Below are 17,905 nucleotides of genomic sequence, written 5' to 3'. Positions count from 1 at the left end.
GTTCTACCCCTCAACCCGGTGCCGCCGCCCCCCCTCCTCAGCCCGCCCCTCAGCCCGCCCCTCAGCCCGGCCCGGCGCAGGACCCGCTGGACGACCCGCGCTTCACCATCTCCAGCACCAACTGGTATTAAAAAACCCAACACCCGCAGCCCCCTTCACGGAGAGGACGAGGAGGAGGAGGATTGGAAGAAAGTGCGTCTGTCCCTCCACCCCCGCCGCGGCGGCGCTGGCTTCTTAATAAAAGGAGACCGAGGGGCCACTCGCCAAAGCAGGTTTATTTGGCCGCCCCCCTCAGGGCTGAGGAGGAGGAGGGATGGGAGGCTGGAGGAGGTGGTTGAGCCGCTCGGCCTCCCGCCAGCCCGAGAGCAGCGCGCCGTGGGTGGTGGAGTAGAAGGTGCGGTGCGTGGCCTCGCCGGCGAAGAGGAGCTGTAGGGGCTGCGGGGAGAAGGGTGGTGGTGGTGGGGTAGGTGAGGTTGAGCCGTGACATCCCGGCCTCGCCTTCCCCCCTCGCCATCACCGCCGAGGCGATGCAGAAAGCTCTGCCTTCCCCCAGGCGCCGCGGCCTCAATTTTTTTAGGGAAGCGAGGGGGTTGCCGCCACCGTCGTGGGTGACACACCCCCCCCCCCTTCACCCCTACCCCAAAAGGGTGAGAGCGGTGCCGCCTGCCTGCGCTGCTGGAGGTTCCCCTGTCCCTACATCCCGCTGCACCCCACCCCTGCATCCTCACCCGGGGGTCCTGGGGGTCCTCGGGCAGGGGCTGTGCCAGCACGTCGATGTCGTCCCCGGAGCTGCCGACGGCCACGTAGCTGTAGGAGCCGCGGGTGTAGGGAGCGCTGTGCCAGCGGGACCGGAGCACGCTCCTGGGGGCCGGCAGGCTGGGGTTCCCTGCGGGCAGGGAATTCGGGGTGGGATCCCCAAAATCCGCCGGGGGTTAGGGCGGGCGGGGAGGGGCGGGGGAGGCACCTGTGAGCCTGCGGAGGAGGCGGGTCATGGCGCTGAGCACCTCGGCGTCGCTCAGCGTCTCCATGTGCTCCGACTCCTTCCCGGCGATGAAGCCGCAGAGGACGTGCCCGTGCCTGGGCAGGGGACATGGGAGCTCAGAGGTGCTGCTCGCTGGGGCTGCGGTGCCCTCCCTGCCCCACCTCACGGGCCACACCAGCCACCCAGAGCAGGCCTGGGAGATGCCCCAAATCCCCCTCACGTACTGCTCCGGGGGCTGGAGGACCACGAATCCGATGAGCTTCTTGAACCAGTTGGCCTCCAGGTCGGCGCTGGGCTCCTCAAGGGGTGACTCGTCCTCCCACACCACTTCCAGGAGCTCCTGCTCGGGTTCCCAGAAAGGCTGCTCGAACTCCAGGAAGATCTTGTTGTTGGTGCCAAAGCCCAGGCGCTGAATGGCCTCCACTTTGCGCTCGGGAAGGGGAGGCTGGAAGAATTCCTGGTGGTGTTCTTTGAGGAAACCTGCAGGCACAAGATCGGGCAGAAGATCAAGCAGGAGATCAGGCAGTTCTCAGCCGGGCTCCTAAATGGCATCTGAGATACTCTGGCCTCCCCGAGTCCCTTCGCAGCCTCACCTCTCCCACCGGAATTCCTGGCTGAGAGGCTGCGAAGGTGTTTGGGCAATCCCTCCCCTCCACCTGCCCATCTCCAACCCCGCCTGGTCGGAGGGAACAGGCAGGGCAAGGAAAAGGGTGGGTGTCCTCACCCAGGGGGACAGTGACGATGACGTGGTCGGCAAGAAAGGCGTCCCCATCCTCACACTCCACCCGGACGGGGAAATCCCTGGAATCGTCCCCTTCCTCGCGGAAGGACCCTCGCCACCGGATGGTCTTCACTGGCTTGTTGAGCAGGACGGTGCCCTCGGGCAGATCCGAGACGAGGCGCTCGGACAAGCTGCTGTAGCCGCTGCGGGAGGAGGCGCTGCTGGGGACGGGGTGGCCCCCGAAACGCTGCTCCGCCTCCCCTGCGGAGCCCCGCTCTTACCCTGGGAAGGTGCAGTCCAGGCCGGGCAGCGACACGTACTCCCCGAAGGGCTCCAGGGCCACCAGGTCCATGCTGTGGGTCCCGCTGATGCAGCACTCCAGCTTGAGGCAGGCGGCGAGCACGGCCAGCTGGAGCCGCCGGGCGTCCTCCACGCCCCCCGCCATCGTGGGGACCCTCCGGGCGATCTCTGCCCGCAGGTACTGGCCCACGCTGGGCGCCGGTGGCTCCTTGGACCCCTGGAAGGCGCGGGTGGAGGCCAGGAGGGCGTAGAAGAGGTCGCGGGCTTCGCTCACCGCCTTAGAGCTCAGCACCCTCCCCGAGCTGCTGTAGGTGACGGAGGGCAGCGGAGGGTGTCCCCCCGCCTCTGCCTGCTGGTTCTCCTCCAGGGCAGCCTCCGGGCCCAGCAGGCCGTACTGGGAGGCCAGGCGGAACACGGGGTTCCCCGGCGAGGGGCCGTGGATCCAGTGTGCCCCCATCTCCGCCAGCCCCGACGCTGCCGGGAAGGAGGGACAGGGGGTCACCCCGGGCCATGCGTGTGGCAGGACCCCCAAACCCATGTGCCGCCCAAACCATCCGGAGCCAGCGGACCCACCCCTGCCCCAGCCCGCGCTGTGCCACCCGTGACGGGCTCCCGTTCGATCCCACTCCAGAGGGGTCCCGCGGGGTCGGGGGGGGTCAGGTGCAGCTTCCCCATCCCGGTACAGCCGCCCCATCCCGGTGCCCCCGCCCCGCCCCATCCCGGGTCCGCTCCCTGGTACCGCCCATCCCGTGTTCCCGGTTCCTCCCCGGGCCCCCCCCGGCCGTACCGAAGGGGCGGGTGCAGACGCGGCCCCCGGCCCGGGCCGCCGCCTCCAGCAGGCGCAGGGAGCCGTGCCCGCGGAGCCGCTGCGCCGCCCCCAGCCCCGCCAGCCCCGCGCCCACCGCCACCACCCGCCGCCCGCCGCCCTCCATGGCCTCCGGACCCGCCGGCACCGCCCCCGCCGCCGGCACCGCCCGCTGCCCGGCGCACCGCCCCCGGGAGCGGCAGCGAGGGAGGCAGCGAGGGGCGGGAGGAGGGAGGGATGGAGGGAAGGACGGATCGACTGATGGATGGATGCCCGTGGGTCCCGGTGCAGCGATGAACCAGCTGCCCGCGCCCGTGGAGGGTGGGAGAAGGCTGCGGTGGGAAAGGGGACCCCCTCCTGGGATGGGGGCAGCCCCGAGACCACTTCCCCACCCTCCTCCCTCTCCCGATCTCGCACCTGTAGCCACCTTATGCCACTCATCCCGCTGTCCTGGCCATACACATCTCAGCAGCTCCGGGCAGAGCTGCCCCCGGTAGTCCCACTCACCTGGGATTTCCAAACCCCCATGGGCACAATAAAGCTCTCTATCCTCAAGGCTGGCTGATGGTTTTGTTTTGTTTTGGTTTGGTTTTTTGTTTTTTTTTTGTTTTTTTTTTTTTTTTTTTTTTTTTTTTTTTTTTTTTTTTTTTTGCCAGCGAGCATTCCTGGTGCCTGCCCCCCCTGCAGTGGTGAGGTACCAGAGTGCTCTCATCTGGGACCCCCAGAGCACCCACTGTGCCACCTGGCCACTGCCAGCTGGGTCACCCCACACCATTCCTGCTGGCCTGGCAGCCCCCTGGAAAATGTTCACATGCAAGGAGGAGCCGGGGGTGTCAGAACTGCCATGCAGGCTCCTGAAGTCCCCTTTGAGCATTTATTTTGGAGACATTTTCCCCAGCCTTGTTTTTGCAGCAAGCAGCAGGATAGCAATGTGTGGTGGGGGCCTTGCACTGCCTTGGAACATCAGCCTGGCTGCAGCTTCCTGCAGTGACAGTGGCCCTGCAACCCAGCCCCAGTCCAGGGCATTTGGGGTCACCAGCTCCCACAGATGGAGGGCAGGCATTCCCAGAGTGTTAGTGCTGATGACACAGGGACAGCCAGACAGCCATCCCTGGGGGCCTCTGGCCACCGAACAATGCAGGTAAGTGCCTGACTTGCCCCAGCAGAGCCCTGAAGCCCCCCCCAGACGGAGACCCTTCCCTGGGGACGTATCTAGGGCAAGAAGGGTTCCCCACATTCAACCTGAACCCTCCTGGGCTGCGATCTGGCACCAAGCCCCCTCATTGCTGCCGAGAAAGGTTTGGTCTCATCCATCCCCTCCCTCCCTTTCTGTGCCATGGTTGGGGGCTGCTCTCACAGCCAGACTCTACAGGCCCAGCTCCCTCCCATCTCCTCGTGGGTTGGATGCTCTAATCTGCAGCCTGGGCAGCCACAGTGGAGTCACGGCAGGGTCCCAGGATTACCACCATCACCTTGGGGCCCTTCCAGTAGGGTTGGTGGCTCCTACCCACCCTGACACCTCGGCTGACCCCTGTGGTGCCCTGTCTGCACCGTGCCACCGGTCCTTGAGGAGCTCTCAAGCAAGGAGGACAAACCCCAGCGACCAAGGGATGCATGGGAAGCACCATCACCACAAGCATGGCAGGCCAGCAGGAAGGAGGGGACAGCAGGAACTGCCCCAGCAGGGACTGTCCCATCACGTCCTCGGGCTGTCCCAGCCGAGGGAGAGGGGCCAGGCCACCAGCACCTCCCTGGGAGCCACCACTCTACTGGGAGCCCTCCATCAGCTCCAGGATGCTGCTGTAGAGGCGCCCGGGAGCATCCAAGCCCCAGACGAAGTCCCAGTGGTTCCAGTCGGGGATGTGGGTGTAGGAGATGAGGTGGGCGATGCGAGGCAGCAGCAGGCGGACATCCCTCCAGTCAGCTGCCCAGTCCTCCCCTCCCGACCACACCGCTGTGGGCACCGGCATCTCCTCCACCCGGTAGAAGGGTGGTGTGTCCTGCAGGGACACAGGGAGCTCTGAGGAATGGCTGTCGGGGTCAAGCCCTGCAAGGCAACCCACCCCTGCACCACCCCTGGCATCTCCAGCTGCCAGCGCTGCCCCTGCAGCCTCCTACCTGGTGGTACACGGCTGTGTTTTTGCTGCCATAGTCAAAGGCTTTGAATTCTCCTGATTTCACCACCTGGGACCAGAGGGGAGATCTGCTGTGGGAGGCCAGCAAGTGCCACTGTGTGGGTCTGGCATCTGCCAGCCTCCTTGAAGGTTCACATCGTGAGAGAGTGCTTGGAAGAGGTTTGGGCAAGTCCCTGCCCTCCCCTTGCCCATCTCCAACCACGCCAGCTGGTTGGGGACAGACAGGACAAGGAAAGGTGTCCTCACTACTGGCATGTTGCAGGAAGAGGTGGCATCCCTGCAAAGCCAGGTTTTCCCCCCTTTTAAACAGAGTGATGCTTGGCCTCCTGCTCCATTTCTGTCCCTAGTATGGTTTGGCAAACAGAGATGTTGCATGTGACTCCTTGGCTGCCCTGGTGCCACACTCTGAAAACCTGCTTATCACCAGCTGGGCCTGCAGGGTGCTGTTAGATTTCCTTTTATCAACCTGATCATCCTTTTATGCCTTCCCTGTGGCCTATAATTTGGCCCTGCAAGGAGGCCCAAGGGTGGAGGTCACCAGCCTGACCCTGTTTCCAGCAGGGCCAACACTGCAGCTGCAGCAGGACTGGCAGAGCCCAGGCTTGGGGTGTCCAGGACCCCTTTGGGCAGAGGGAGATGCTCTTGGGTCCCCCTTTACCTCCTTGTCCAGGTCTCCCAGGCTCTCCTTATACAGCCTGGTTTCCACCTGCCAACACCAGGGTGTCCCCAGGCTTGCTCTGCTTCGGGGATCCCTGAGGGCCCCAAACTGTGGAGTCCCCTTGTCCTGCCTGGCACAGTCCAGGGAGCACAGCCTGGTGTCCCTCTGTCCCCACAGGGCAGCTCATCCTGCATCCAGCACCTCTCCTGTACGCCTCCACTTTCTCAGGATCTGCCAATATCCAAGATCCCTGAACTCTCACATCTGCCCTGGACACACCAGACTGCCCATGAAGGGACCATCCCAGGGATGAAGCATCTGTGTTTCGGGGAACCTACCTGGGCCCAGTGGATTATGTTTTTGACAGAGGTGCCATCCGGGTAGTGGGATGTGTACACATCCAGCCGTGTCTGCGAGGAAAAATATCCAAAGCTGTCATTGCTTTCCAAAGGAGGGGAGCGAGGGTGGCACTGCCACATGATGTGTTTCCCAAAGCAGCCACTGCTGAGTCGTGCTGCCTAGAGAGCTGGGTCAGGTTTAGGAACATGATTTTCCTTAAAAACCCACTGCTCTAGGACAGCACCAGCAGGAGGATGATGAGGATGAAGGATGAGGTATCCCTGGCTCTGTGAGGTACCTTATCTGGGCTCAGGGACAGAATCACAGAATCACAGGATCAATTAGGTTGGAAAAGACCACTGAGATCATCAAATCCAACCTGTGACCCAACACCACCTTGTCCCCCAGCCCAGAGCACTGAGTGCCACGTCCAGTCATTCCTTGAACACCTCCAGGGATGAGAACTCCACCACCTCCCTGGGCAACCCCTGTTAATATCTAATTTCCCTGTCTATGAAAAAATTTTTCCTAATGTTCAACCTGACCCTTTCCTAACACAGTTGGAGGCCGTTCCCTCTCCTCCTGTCCCTTGTTCCCTGGAAGCAGAGCCCGACTTCTCCCCGGCTCCCCCCTCCTGTCAGGGAGTTGCAGAGCCAGAAGGTCCCCCCTGAGCCCCCTTCTCTCCAGGCTGAGCCCCCCCAGCTCCCTCAGCTGCTCCTCACAGGACTGTGCTCAAGACCTCAGGGACTACCCGTGGTCACCCAGATGCTGCTTCAGCACACTTGGCGTGGGTGGGGAGGGGGCAGGGGCTGCACCCCAGGGGTAGAGGGGTGGCCGCAGGGACAGGCAGCCCTAACTCAGAGGTGTTATCAAGTGCCACCTGGCCACTGACATTCACCCAGCAGAGCCTGGGGACTTATCCTACCCTGCGAGAAGAAGGTAGAGAGGGATCTGGCTCCCTCATCCCACCTGGTATGGCGCACCCACCATGTTGAGGTTCTTCTCATTGAAGCCCCCCAGCAGAAAGAGGAGGTTGGCACAGGGCTTGTGCAGCAGCGTGTGCGTGCACAGCTGGGGGAGGAACCTCCACACCCTCCTCATCCGCAGGGTCGCGTCCGTCCTGCCGAGCAGCAGCTGCGGGAGCAAAGGGCAAGGTGGATTTCCTGCATTTCCCCTCCTGCCCTCCTGCCGTGTGGAGGCTCGAACAGCTCATTGCAGGAGGCGATGCCGATGGAACACGCACGAGAGAAATTAAGATTCAGGGCTCTCCTCCTTCCCCCCACCTCCCCCGAGCGCTGGATTCGTTTTCCACTGTCATTAAAATCAACGTGGTGCAGCTGCTCTTTTCCACATGTTTTGTCCAGGAATTCAACAAGTTTCATCCTCCAGATGGAAGACATGGACTCAGCTAAGTGACCGTCCAGGACTGCATCTGCACCTGAATTGTGTCAATAAATCAGCAGTAAGTAGCTGTTTTCTGCCACATGGGATGCTGTGTCTGGCCGTGACCCCTTTCCTAGAACCAGTGAGTTTTGGGGCTGGAGGGCATGGAGCAATCCCTTACCGAAATCATCTTGAGATTCTTGTCCAGAAGTAAGGGTATTTTCATGAAGGGACTTCTGGTGTGATTGGCTGTCACCACAGGAGCCAGGGCAAAGAACATTTTGATTTTCTGAGCCAGTTCAGGCAAGGCTGAGAACGCAATGAACGCTGAGAAAACAGAAAAACAACCTGAGACTTGGTCCACCTTTCTTCTGCGTTTGCTCAGACCCAGATCTGTTTAGCTGGCATTATCTCCAGCTGGAATTCTGACACCTCTTGCCACCTTCCCACTTATCATTGGTGCAAGAGAGGGGACAACACCTTCATCCCTGTGGTTGGAAGCGGTTGACGAGGCACTTCAGCGGATGTGAAACCCACGGACCTCTCTGCTTTCCTCTGGCAGACACCAAAATGAACTTTTTCAAGGCAACGTGGTGTGGAATCCCCTGGAACTCACCGATGGTGCAGCCCTGGGAGTAGCCAACGTAGTAGAGCTGCTTCTGCCCAGTCTTCTGCAGCACAAAGTCCACCATGGCCGGGAGGTCGTACATGGCCATCTCGTGAAAGCTGCAACACAGGAGGGGTGTGCTGGTTCTGAGGTACAAGCTTCCCAGAACAAGCTTCCCCGTGGGCTTTGGCTGCCTTGCATTGCCTGGCTTAACAGCCGGGGCTGATTTTCCAGGAGAAAATTCCTGTGGGCCTTCCCTGAAAGGGCTTAGTCCTGGGAGAGCAGTAAATAAGCTGTGCAGAGCCCGCCCAGCAGTGCATTCCAGTGCCACACACACAGCCACTCTGCGGACCCAGAGCTGGCTCCTGCCAGGATTACAGATCCTAGGGATGTTCTTTCCCAGAAGGGAGTGGAGCACCAGTCCCTGCCCGTGTGCCTGGCAGTGGGATGTGGTGAAACACAGACCTGCTCTATTAGGTTGTTCTGAAAGAGTGTTTGCGAGCCTGGAAATTCCAGGACTGCTCCGAAGATCGGCCCTGGAGAGGCAGTAGCAGCTTAAAAAGGCCATTCTTGGGGACAATGCCTAGGAGGAGGGGAGGTGGCAATGTTGCCTGTGGACACTTCGGTGGGGTCCCTGTGGATGCCCTGAGACAAGGCTGATGTCTCTGCAGGATGGGTGTCCCCAGCAGGCACACAGCAGTGCCCCGTGCTCTCGGCAGCTGCAGGGAGGTGCTGGCACTGTGTCAGCAGCAGGTCTGCACAGATACCTCCATCCTCCCTGGATACACCGGCAGGAGCTCTGGGAGAGGCTGTGCCCAGGGATCAAGTGCTCTGACTTGCCTGCTTGGAGGCACCCACCTCTGCCTACAGGTTAGAGACAGGCAGGTTTGCCAGGCTTTTGTAACGCTCTCCAGCCCACCTGAAATCCCAGAATTCAGCCTGGTCAGCTGAAAAGTGCTCGTGTCTCCGGGACCAGCTCGTTCCCCGATTGTTTCCCAGCCAGACATCATAGCCAGAGTCTGCCAGGATGAAGCCAAGGCTGTTGTTAGCCAGATTTTCCACCCAGTGGCTGCCTTCTCCAAATATCCCGTGCTGGAGAAACACGACTGGCTTGGCCCCTGAGCGCAAAAGAAAGAGCGTATTTCACTGACCCGGAATTTCCCTCTTTGCTCATCCCAAATTAAGGCCAATAAAGCCTCTTCCTTGCACTGCCAGAGGACACACAGATGTGCATTTTGATGATGTCTCCCTGGTGCTACAGCTTTGACTGTGAATAGGAGAAATCTGGTGGATTTGGTATTTTTGCTTGACCAATAAATACTCCCCTGGCTTGGTAAGGTTCATCCCTTCACCTGCTTATGCTCAGGGTTATTTTTTCAGGTTTTGAGTGAAACAGGGCCGTACCTCTGCTCCTTGGCTTTTCTCTTCCATGAGGAATTCTATTCAGGCGGACGTAGTAGCCATCACTAGTCAGGACTTCATACTCCTCACTGGGGTACCCCCTGTGGCAGATGATTTGGCTCTGGGGAAAGAAAAACCCAGGTGGAAAAATATCCGTAGCCCAGGTGTTTATCTGACTGGAAGAGCACATCCCTCATCCACCGGGATGCCTTTGGAAAACCCAAGCGGGGGTGTGGGCAGCTGGGACATTGCTTTGTCCGGGGTGTCTCTGGATCAGCTCAGGGCTTTGTGTGAGAGAGGACGCTCTGTCCAAATCCCGCTCCCGCCCCGTTGGGATTCCCAAGGGAAAAGGAGATGCTCGGTCTCGTGCCTGTGAGCAGGAGGGGGAGCCGGCGGCTTGCGGGGTTTGAAAGGGTTCCAAACCCGGAGACTGAAGCCGAAGGGATTTACCGGCGGCTGCCACCGGGGGCAGGAGGTGCCACGCCGCGCCCTGAGCCGATGTGCGGGGCAGATAAGGTGGTGCACCGAACCTGCCCGGCTGGGCTGACTGGAAGGGCAATAGGATAAACCCCACAGGGTTTGTTGCAGGGGTCTGCCTGAGCTTTATTTATGCTGAAAACTTCCCCAGATCAGGAAGTTTCCGTCGGGTGAAACCCAGCTGGGATCCAGCCTACACTTCTCTGCGTCCCAAGGTTGGCAGGAGGGATTAATGGCAACGAATTCATTGCCAGCGTCTTGGGTCGACCCAAACCCACCTTCAGAGACTTCCAGGACTGACCTGGACGTGGCCCTGAGCAACTCGCTGCAGCTGCAGGAGAGAATCCACAGCACAAATCTCCACCCTCGGGGAAGACATCTGGCCAAATCCAGGCCGGGATTATCCCCTTCTCTAAAGTGCCCTGCTGACAACTGCACTTAACGCTGCTGGGAGGAAGAGGACTCCTTCAGGAAGCTGGGCTTGCTCCTCACAACAAGGCAGCATCACCTCACAACTGCTCAGCAGCACCAGCCCTCTCCACGTACGTACCCCCCCCAACCCTCCCTCCCCACAGCTGAACGTCTTTCCGAGTGGAAATTCAAAGCTCTCCCGACTTACAACGTTCATGGAAGCCTCGGGATTTAGAGCCTTTTTCTGCTCGCCGGCGCCTTCGGAGTTCGCAGGTGCCTGTGTGAAAACCAGGACTGCAAGGAACAGCCACATCTTGTGCCTGTGTAAATAATAATAATAATTTAATAGTGGTAATAATACCAGGAATAATAATGATAGGAATAACAACAACAATAAAAACAATAACGCAAACGTTGTTATTATTGTTGTTGATTATTATTATTATTAAACATTGATATAAAAGTCTGTTTCCACTGTTGTTGATTGCTATTATTGTTATTAAACACTGATAGAAATGTCTGTTTCCACTTGGTTATGATGGGTTAAGCTCCTCATATATTTGAAGACCATATCAAGGTCTGGGCTGGTGAAGGGGAGGGGATTCCCAATTTCGGCTTCCATGACAGTCCACACAAGGCTTTTCATACTCCTCTGGGCAGACAGGATTGGTACTAGGCAAGAGCCATTCTTATATTTTTAGTGGTAAAAAGAAGAGAACAAGCTCTATAATACAAGAAATAAAGTGCTCGAAAATACCATGGGGCCAGTTGTCACACAGAGGGAATTAATCCAAAGGAGAAATTTGTGCTACAAAAAGAGCCCACTTAGGTTGGCTGGGCTGTGACTATATCTATCTCTATCTCTATCTGTATCTGTATCATCCATATCTATATTTTTACTGTTTCTCAATTGCTTAGCCTCTATCCCCAAGCCCCGCTATGAACTGAAGGATCCTATGAACTGAAACTGGTTAACGCCTCATAGGAAGATAATTTATTAATTACGTGGAGCCTGAAAAAAAAAAAAAAACAGAAACCCCTTTTATCACCTTAAAGACTCCTGACTTGAGCAGAGATCTATTTTTAATACACACAGTTAATATTTTATACAATTTCCAATGTTTCTGCTGGGCTCTTAAAAGGCAGAGCTTCACTCCTCCCCAGCAGCGTGAATTGCAAGTCACTCTCTACCTCCCCCACACCCTGAGACACATCTGCCCTCCGAAATACTCCCAGCAAGCCTCTCTATGGCATTACCAAGGGGAACGAAAAGCAATCAACTCTTTTTCACCCTCGGGAGAACTCCAACCCAGATCTGAACTACAGGGAGCAGAGTACTTTACCAGGCTGAGCCCGCTGCCGTGTCGGGGCGGGCCGGTGGTGCTGGGGACTGCGGTGGCTCTGTCATCGCCGGTGTTAAAAGGACCACGCTGTGTCAGAGCCCTGCCAGGCCGTCACCCTACCGTGCCTCGTCACATGCCCTCCAATTACCGGCTGATCACACCTGCGGCAACTCCCTCTGCTCGGCCACGTGGCCGTGACTTTTCGTGCTTGCAAAGGATTATGTTTCCCAAAAGCAGCCCAGAGTGGCGCGGGGAGGAATTCCACCTATGGGGTTGCCACAGCTAAAAGGATGCCAAAGGCTTTTCTTCGCAGGGGGCCATTTCCTAACTCCCAGGGTCACTTAGAAGGGTTCCTGGTGCAAACAGGAGAACTTGGGCCCCACCAGCTTTGCAAGGCCTCAGGAGAACACCGACCTCCCTATGGACACACCACGGACAGCCCGGGCTTCACCGGGAGACGCCTGGTCACTCCATCCCTCTGGAAAAGCCACAGTGGCCCAGGCGGCCTCCAGGCGGCCCCAGCATCCACGGGGTGTCGCGTTTGCCATGGGCAATTCTCAGGAGCTCTGCAAGACTTTCCTGGAGGAGCACCAAGCTCGGCGTCTCCCCGACGGACGGCAGCGCGGGGAGGGCTTGTGCAACGCCGCAGTTTGGCTGAAGGGACGGGTATTGCGCAGAGCAAAGGCGTTTGCTCCCCACCTGCAGCCCGTGACCGTCCAACCTACGCCTTCCCACAGCTTGGTGGCCACCTAAAAGCCCGAGCCTTTGGTTGCTCTGCTTGAGGATGGCTCTGCTGGCCGTGGATTAGTGGCTGCCTTCTAATGTTCGCAGCAGCCGTGGTCTGTGAGTGGTATGTGGGTTGTGAAACCAGCCCAGAACTCGCACGTGTTGCTCCATCCTCCAGACTGTAATTTTCTGCCAGCGCCCCAACCGCTGGCACCAAGGGACTGTGTGTGGGCGCTTTCCTCCTGATGGCAGGTGTGGTCAGGGCCTGCACTCTTTCATTACCTTAGAGCTTTACCTTTGTCTGCTTCGGGCTTCTGAAAATGCCTTCCCACTCCCATGAGCTCAAAAATCCCACTTCACAGAAACACAGAGTCCCCAGAATGCTTTGGGTTGGAAGGGACCTTAAAATTAATCTCGTTCCAACCCCCACTGCCGTGGGCAGGGACACCTCCAACTAGCCCAGGTTACTCCAAGCCCCATCCAACCTGGCCTTGGACACTTCCAGGGATGGGGCAGCCACAGCTTCTCTGGGCAACCTGTGCCAGGGCCTCCCCACCCTCACAGGGAACAATTTCTTCCTAATGTCCCATCTAACCCTGCCCTCTATCAGTATGAAGCCATTTCCCCTTGTCTTGCCCCACCAGTTCCTGATGAATAGTCCCTCTCTGGCTTCCCTGTAGCTCCTTCAAATACTGGAAGGTGCTGTTAGGTCTCCACACAACCTTCTCCTCTCCAGGCTGAACATTCCCAGCTCTCCCAGCCTGTCTGCACTGGGGAGGTGTTCCAGTCCCCCCAGCAACTTCGTGGCCTTCTCTGGACTCTTTCCAACAGCTCCAAGTCCTTCCTTTGTTGGGGGCCCCAGGGCTGGAGGCAGCTCTGCAGGTGGGGTGTCATGAGAGCAGAATAGCGTGGGAGAATCCCCCCTCCCACCCTGTGGGATCAGCCCAGCACAGGGTTGGTTTCTGGGTGCCAGCACACACAGCCAGGGCACGGTGAGTTCTCCTTCCACCATCACTCCCAAGTCTTTCTCCTCGGGGCTGCTTCAATCACTCCCCAACCCAACCTGCGAGTGTGGGGACTGCCCCCACCCAGGTGTAGGACCTTGCACTTCACTTTGTTGAACTTCACGGGGTTTGCACAAGATGGACCTTACGGGTTGTGTTAGAGAGCAATTCCAGTGTGCATCCCAAAAGTTAAAAGCAGCCAATGGATGCAGAACCCCAAGCCAGCCTGTGTTCCTACACTCTCCCAGTAGGTTTTCTTCAACAGCACCAAGACAGACCTCACCTTTTACTTGCATGGTTGGCTACTTCATCCGCTGTTGAGTCTTCTGCCTTCTAACCCCACTGAGTGCTAGTTATCTAGTGGAGGTACTAAGTACCAGGAGTAGGTACTAATAGAGGTTGAAAAGGCGGGAGAGGCTTCCCATGCATCCTCAGGCTGTGGAATGAGGCTATGGGAGCAGTGTGTCAGCTCTGAGGCTGTTCTGTGATTCAGCACCTGCAGCGGGAAGGAGACGAGGTGCCAACAAAGAGCAGCTGGATTTTTGCTGAGAATCTCTTGTGCAGCTTAGTCAAAGGGGGGAATGAAGAATTTTGAGTTGTTTGGAGGTCAGGGGACCAGAGACGGGTGTTTTGACACAAAGGTGTGTGAAAGAGCAATGCCCCCACGATGCTGCTGTGACTGTGCACTTACCAGAATTGTAAATAGACACTTGTGCTCTTCTGCAGTGCCAGAACCCCACGATACAAGATAGTGTGCACAGCCAAATGTTAGAGAGATTATCACAGCTCTACAACCACACTCAGGGGATGTTTTCCCAGTGTTGTCGTGGGAACTAATGTAAGAAAACTCTAGACTGTTTCTTGGCCTCTAAGGTGCTTCAAGAGCCCAAAGTTACATCCCCTGGTGTGATGTGTCGCTTCTGCATCTTGCTAACTTCATGCTTCAAAGGCATCAGGCAACATTGCTGCTGGATGTCTTTCATGTTCTTGCTTGAGGCATCACAGGACCGCAATCCTGCCTTGCTGCTGGGACAACAGGAAGAGAAACAGCCCATGAAATCAGCCGTGTCCCCACTGCTGTCCCTCTGCGAGCAGGTGCGGGTCTCCTGCTGGTGAGTCACGTCCTCTGTGGCACCTCATGGTGCAAGCAGCACGTTCCTCTGCGCTCACCAGCTTGACTGGTGTTAATCATGCCCTTGCCTATCAGTGCATACCTTTGCTCCAGCTCCTGCTCTGCTGCTCCTGCTGCTGCTTTCACAGTCGTACCAACCACCAGACTGTGTGCCCAGACTGCCTGGTGCCTTCTTGGTATCTCTTGCCAAGCACATGGGCAGTGCTTAAGCATCTGTCACCTGCTCTTGGTGTCCTGAACAGGGAAGGAGAGTTATCAGGCTGATTTTAGCAATAAGAGAACTTCAGAGCTTGTCTAATTCCTGTCAGACTCTTGTAGTGACCTTGGAGGATGTGGATCAAGTTAAAGAACCTGACACAGGTTAAGGGACCTCTCCTAGATTAAAACCCCTCAGGTAGGCCGGGATATCTCTGATTTACACATTTAGTAAGGGTTTTGCTCATGCTGGAACTGCGTGGTGAAGCCTGAGGAAACAGCTGATTCCTTTCACAACACCTCGTTCATGCAATCATTTCATTCCCAGCAATGGAACTGAATAAACAAAAGCATAAATATTCCTTAATGCTGACTGTGAAGTGACAGAGCTGTGGTCACCAGTGGTTTTTTTCTCAGATAACTCTCCCCCTATTCTTTTGTTCAGAAGAGCTCAGAAAAATCCTGAACTTCTTCTCTGGCCCCTCTCCATTGCACAATTGGCTTTAAAGTGTATTTTACAGCTGCAAGAGTTTGGCTCATTCATGAACAGACCTGGCTCAACTGCAGCAAACCTTCTCCACGAAGAAATACTCCCATTTTTCAAATTTGGGCTCAGCTTTGCCAAAGCCCTGATAAGGACTTTGAAACAGGACTTTTCAAGGAGCAGGAACACAACCCACGTCACACAGTCCAGGGTCAGGAATGGTGATCAACACAGGCTTGTGAAGAGTTTGGGAGATAGTTGTATCTGATCTTGTTTTCAGCTAACCATAACTTTCCATGGCCTTCACCACTCCCACCCGCTGAAAGTCCCAGCACTTGAACACAGAAGCCTCAAAGACTTGCTCAGGAATTTACCCAGAAATCTCAAAAGAAAATTTGAAAATTGCAGAGGCAATAGCACAGCAATTGCTCTTTGTTCCTGAAATGAGAAAGCAACGTCTCCTCCACTGAATAAAACTCTGAGTCTCCTCAGCAATGCTGGAAATTTTTGTCAGGCGTGCTGTTAAGGATCAAGAAGACATGACAAGGCAGCACAGCATCTGTCATAACTTGATGAAACCTCGTCCTAGATCAGCCCTGGTTCAAATCATTTTCTAAACAACACCGCGGGCCAGTACACCGCTTAAAGCATCACCAGAGCAATCTTAGGATTACTGCCAGAAGCACAGCTCTCCTCTAAGCATGTGCCTTGCCACACACCAGCAGGTCAAGAGTGGCTCTGCATGGGCACATCTGGCAGAAAATTAAATAGGTGGCTGAGTGACCAACATCCTCCACAGATGGAGGTTCGTGACTGAGGTTGGTTTTCCCGGGCATGGAGAATAAAAAGGGTGGTGAAGGCTTTGTGCTGCCTTGTGAAGTCTAAGGGTGAGAGACTGAGTTCATCTGGACCCTGACACCGTGGGCTGATTTACACAGAAGGATGTGGAGAAGAGGAGGCACCAAGAAGATCAGAGGATGGAGAAGCTCTGCTGGAGGGAAAGGCTGGGAGAGATGGGATTGTTCAGCCTGGAGAGGAGAAGCTTTGGGGTGAATGGACTGTGGCCTTCCAGGACCTGAAGGGAGTCTGCAAGAAACATGAAGAGAGACTATTTACAGGGGCCTGGGGTGCCAGGATAAGGGGGAATGGCTTCTCACTGCCAGAGGGCAGGGTTAGATGGGATATTGGGACAGAATTCTGATCCTGTGAGGGTGGTGAGGCTCTGGCACAGGTTGCCCAGAGAAGCTGTGGCTGCTCCATCCCTGGAAGTGTCCAAGGCCAGGTTGGATGGGGCTTGGAGCAACCTGGGCTAGTGGGAGCTGTCCCTGCCCATGGAAGGGGTTGGAATGAGATGGGCTTTAAGGTCCCTTCCAACCTAAACTTCTGTGATTCTATGATTCTGATATCCCAGCCTGACCTTGGACCTGTGCAATGATCATGTTCCTGTCTGATGATGTTTGACTTTCCTGACAGACCTAAGACATGCAAGGACTGTCATGATCAAAACATCTTGCCATGTAACTCAATCCATTTATTGATCAAGGCAAACCCAGATGATTTCACAAAGTCCATGCTCCGAGCATAAATCAATTTACTGCTCTGTTTCCTTCCAAAATACATCTCTTCATCCCTTGTTTACCCTTTAACAGCAGATGGGAAGCAAGCGCCAGCGCCATTAGAGAGCAGAGTGCTTCCAGAACCTGATTTAGAACTTCCAGAACTTCACCAAAGTGCTTTTATGGGCGACTGAAAATGAATAAAGATAACACAAACACTGCACCAGATAACTGCAGAAGTGGCAGAAAATTATAATCTAAACAGAAAGAGACTAAACCCTGAAATTCTTGGAAATTTTCAGGCGTTAAAAGTGTTTTTAAAATAAACTTAAATAGTGGCATGTGAGGACATGGCTTAGTGACAAACACAGCAGTGCTACAATAAAGGTTGGACTTGATGATCTTAAGAGATCTCTTCCAATTTTAACAGTTCTGTGATTCTAATTTCTTGCAGCCTTTTCAGAAGTCTGTTGGGGAACAAGATTTGGGTGTTTATTTGCAGAGACAGAAAGGTCTTCTTGCATGTGCACTGATCTCCATGGCATGAGCACTGTGCAGTCCTGGAAGAATGCTGCTCCAGGGCACAGCCCTGCTGGGAGCAGCTAATCACCCAGAAAAAGATGTCATTACAACCCTACTAAGTGAGGCAGGCAATCACTGTCAATCCAGAGAGATCATATCTAACCCACAGCCTCATTCTTCCACCCTGGGATTAGCTCACCCTGTCCTGTTCTCTTCTGTGGTCAGTTCTGGAAAGTGAAACACCTTTACAGGTGACAACTCAAGCAGAGCCCACTGCAGTTGTTCCTACAAGACACCAACAGCGCCGTCCCACCATCTCCAGAACACCTGGATGGAGACCTTAAAGCCCATCCAGTGCCACCCCTGTCATGGGCAGGGACACCTCCCACTAGCCCAGGCTGCTCCAAGCCCTGTCCAACCTGGCCTTGGACACTTCCAGGGATCCAGGGGCAGCCACAGCTTCCCTGGGCAACCTGGGCCAGGGCCTGCCCACCCTCACAGGGAACAATTTCTCCAGAGTTTTAAGACAATACTACCACACAGAGCCCAGTAGACCTTATAATTTATTATTATTATTGTTATTGTTATTATTATTATCATTATTGTACATCTTTGTGGAAAGAGGACCTTATCCTTTGCCCTGCTTGCTCTCAGCATATTTTATGAATAAAGTTACACAAACAGGTAAATTCACAGCTCCTCCCCCGATCAATGCATTACTAAG

General features: G+C 56.0%; 3 protein-coding genes across 5 annotated transcripts in view; all 3 read right to left on the bottom strand.

Moving 5' to 3' along the window:
* MTG1 (mitochondrial ribosome associated GTPase 1) overlaps positions 1-109 on the bottom strand; it is a 4,242-nt gene extending 4,133 nt beyond the window's left edge. The window contains exon 1 of the mRNA XM_027903123.1: positions 77-109. Within this exon, the coding sequence (XP_027758924.1) occupies positions 77-109 (33 nt within the window). The remainder of the gene's footprint in view (positions 1-76) is intronic.
* A 169-nt stretch (positions 110-278) lies between these two features.
* On the bottom strand, positions 279-2,935 carry PAOX (polyamine oxidase). 2 transcript variants are annotated; one of them, XM_027903139.1, is made up of 7 exons: positions 2,791-2,935; positions 1,985-2,477; positions 1,707-1,906; positions 1,207-1,462; positions 965-1,077; positions 729-886; positions 279-435 (listed from the first exon to the last, which is right to left on the bottom strand). In XM_027903139.1, exons 1-7 carry the CDS (start codon positions 2,933-2,935, stop codon positions 292-294), a joined length of 1,509 nt encoding a protein of 502 aa, XP_027758940.1. In that variant the 3' UTR covers positions 279-291. The 2 variants fall into 2 exon arrangements, with proteins under 2 accessions (XP_027758940.1, XP_027758939.1); XM_027903138.1 differs by lacking the exon at positions 2,791-2,935 and having other exon boundaries at positions 1,985-2,721.
* A 1,639-nt stretch (positions 2,936-4,574) lies between these two features.
* On the bottom strand, positions 4,575-10,541 carry LOC114067587 (lysosomal acid lipase/cholesteryl ester hydrolase-like). 2 transcript variants are annotated; one of them, XM_027903142.1, is made up of 9 exons: positions 10,428-10,541; positions 9,335-9,452; positions 8,850-9,048; positions 7,940-8,049; positions 7,505-7,650; positions 6,928-7,074; positions 5,940-6,011; positions 4,927-4,992; positions 4,575-4,808 (listed from the first exon to the last, which is right to left on the bottom strand). In XM_027903142.1, exons 1-9 carry the CDS (start codon positions 10,530-10,532, stop codon positions 4,575-4,577), a joined length of 1,197 nt encoding a protein of 398 aa, XP_027758943.1. In that variant the 5' UTR covers positions 10,533-10,541. The 2 variants fall into 2 exon arrangements, with proteins under 2 accessions (XP_027758943.1, XP_027758944.1); XM_027903143.1 differs by having other exon boundaries at positions 6,928-7,024; positions 7,464-7,650; positions 10,428-10,451.
* Positions 10,542-17,905: the final 7,364 nt, after the last annotated feature.

The sequence above is a fragment of the Empidonax traillii genome, unplaced genomic scaffold (assembly GCF_003031625.1).
Source record: "Empidonax traillii isolate 1590-97213 ecotype Southwest subspecies unplaced genomic scaffold, ASM303162v1 scaffold936:size233247, whole genome shotgun sequence".
In the NCBI taxonomy this organism is placed as follows: domain Eukaryota; kingdom Metazoa; phylum Chordata; class Aves; order Passeriformes; family Tyrannidae; genus Empidonax; species Empidonax traillii.
The sequence above is the reverse complement of the archived record's forward strand: the minus strand, read 5'-3'. Positions and strand labels throughout refer to the sequence as shown.

Bases quoted from the DNA above. Each gene is read 5' to 3' on its own strand.
- PAOX (XM_027903138.1), bottom strand. From the start codon at position 2,721: ATGGGGCGGGGCGGGGGCACCGGGATGGGGCGGCTGTACCGGGATGGG. The intron at 1,463-1,706 runs GTGAGGACACCC...TTGTGCCTGCAG, and splicing joins CATCGTCACTGTCCCCCTGG to GTTTCCTCAAAGAACACCAC. The intron at 887-964 runs GTGCCTCCCCCG...CCCTGCCCGCAG, and splicing joins CCTCCTCCGCAGGCTCACAG to GGAACCCCAGCCTGCCGGCC.
- LOC114067587 (XM_027903142.1), bottom strand. From the start codon at position 10,532: ATGTGGCTGTTCCTTGCAGTCCTGGTTTTCACACAGGCACCTGCGAAC. The intron at 9,049-9,334 runs GTACGGCCCTGT...TTTTGCGCTCAG, and splicing joins AGAAAAGCCAAGGAGCAGAG to GGGCCAAGCCAGTCGTGTTT. The intron at 4,809-4,926 runs GTAGGAGGCTGC...GTGTCCCTGCAG, and splicing joins ACACAGCCGTGTACCACCAG to GACACACCACCCTTCTACCG.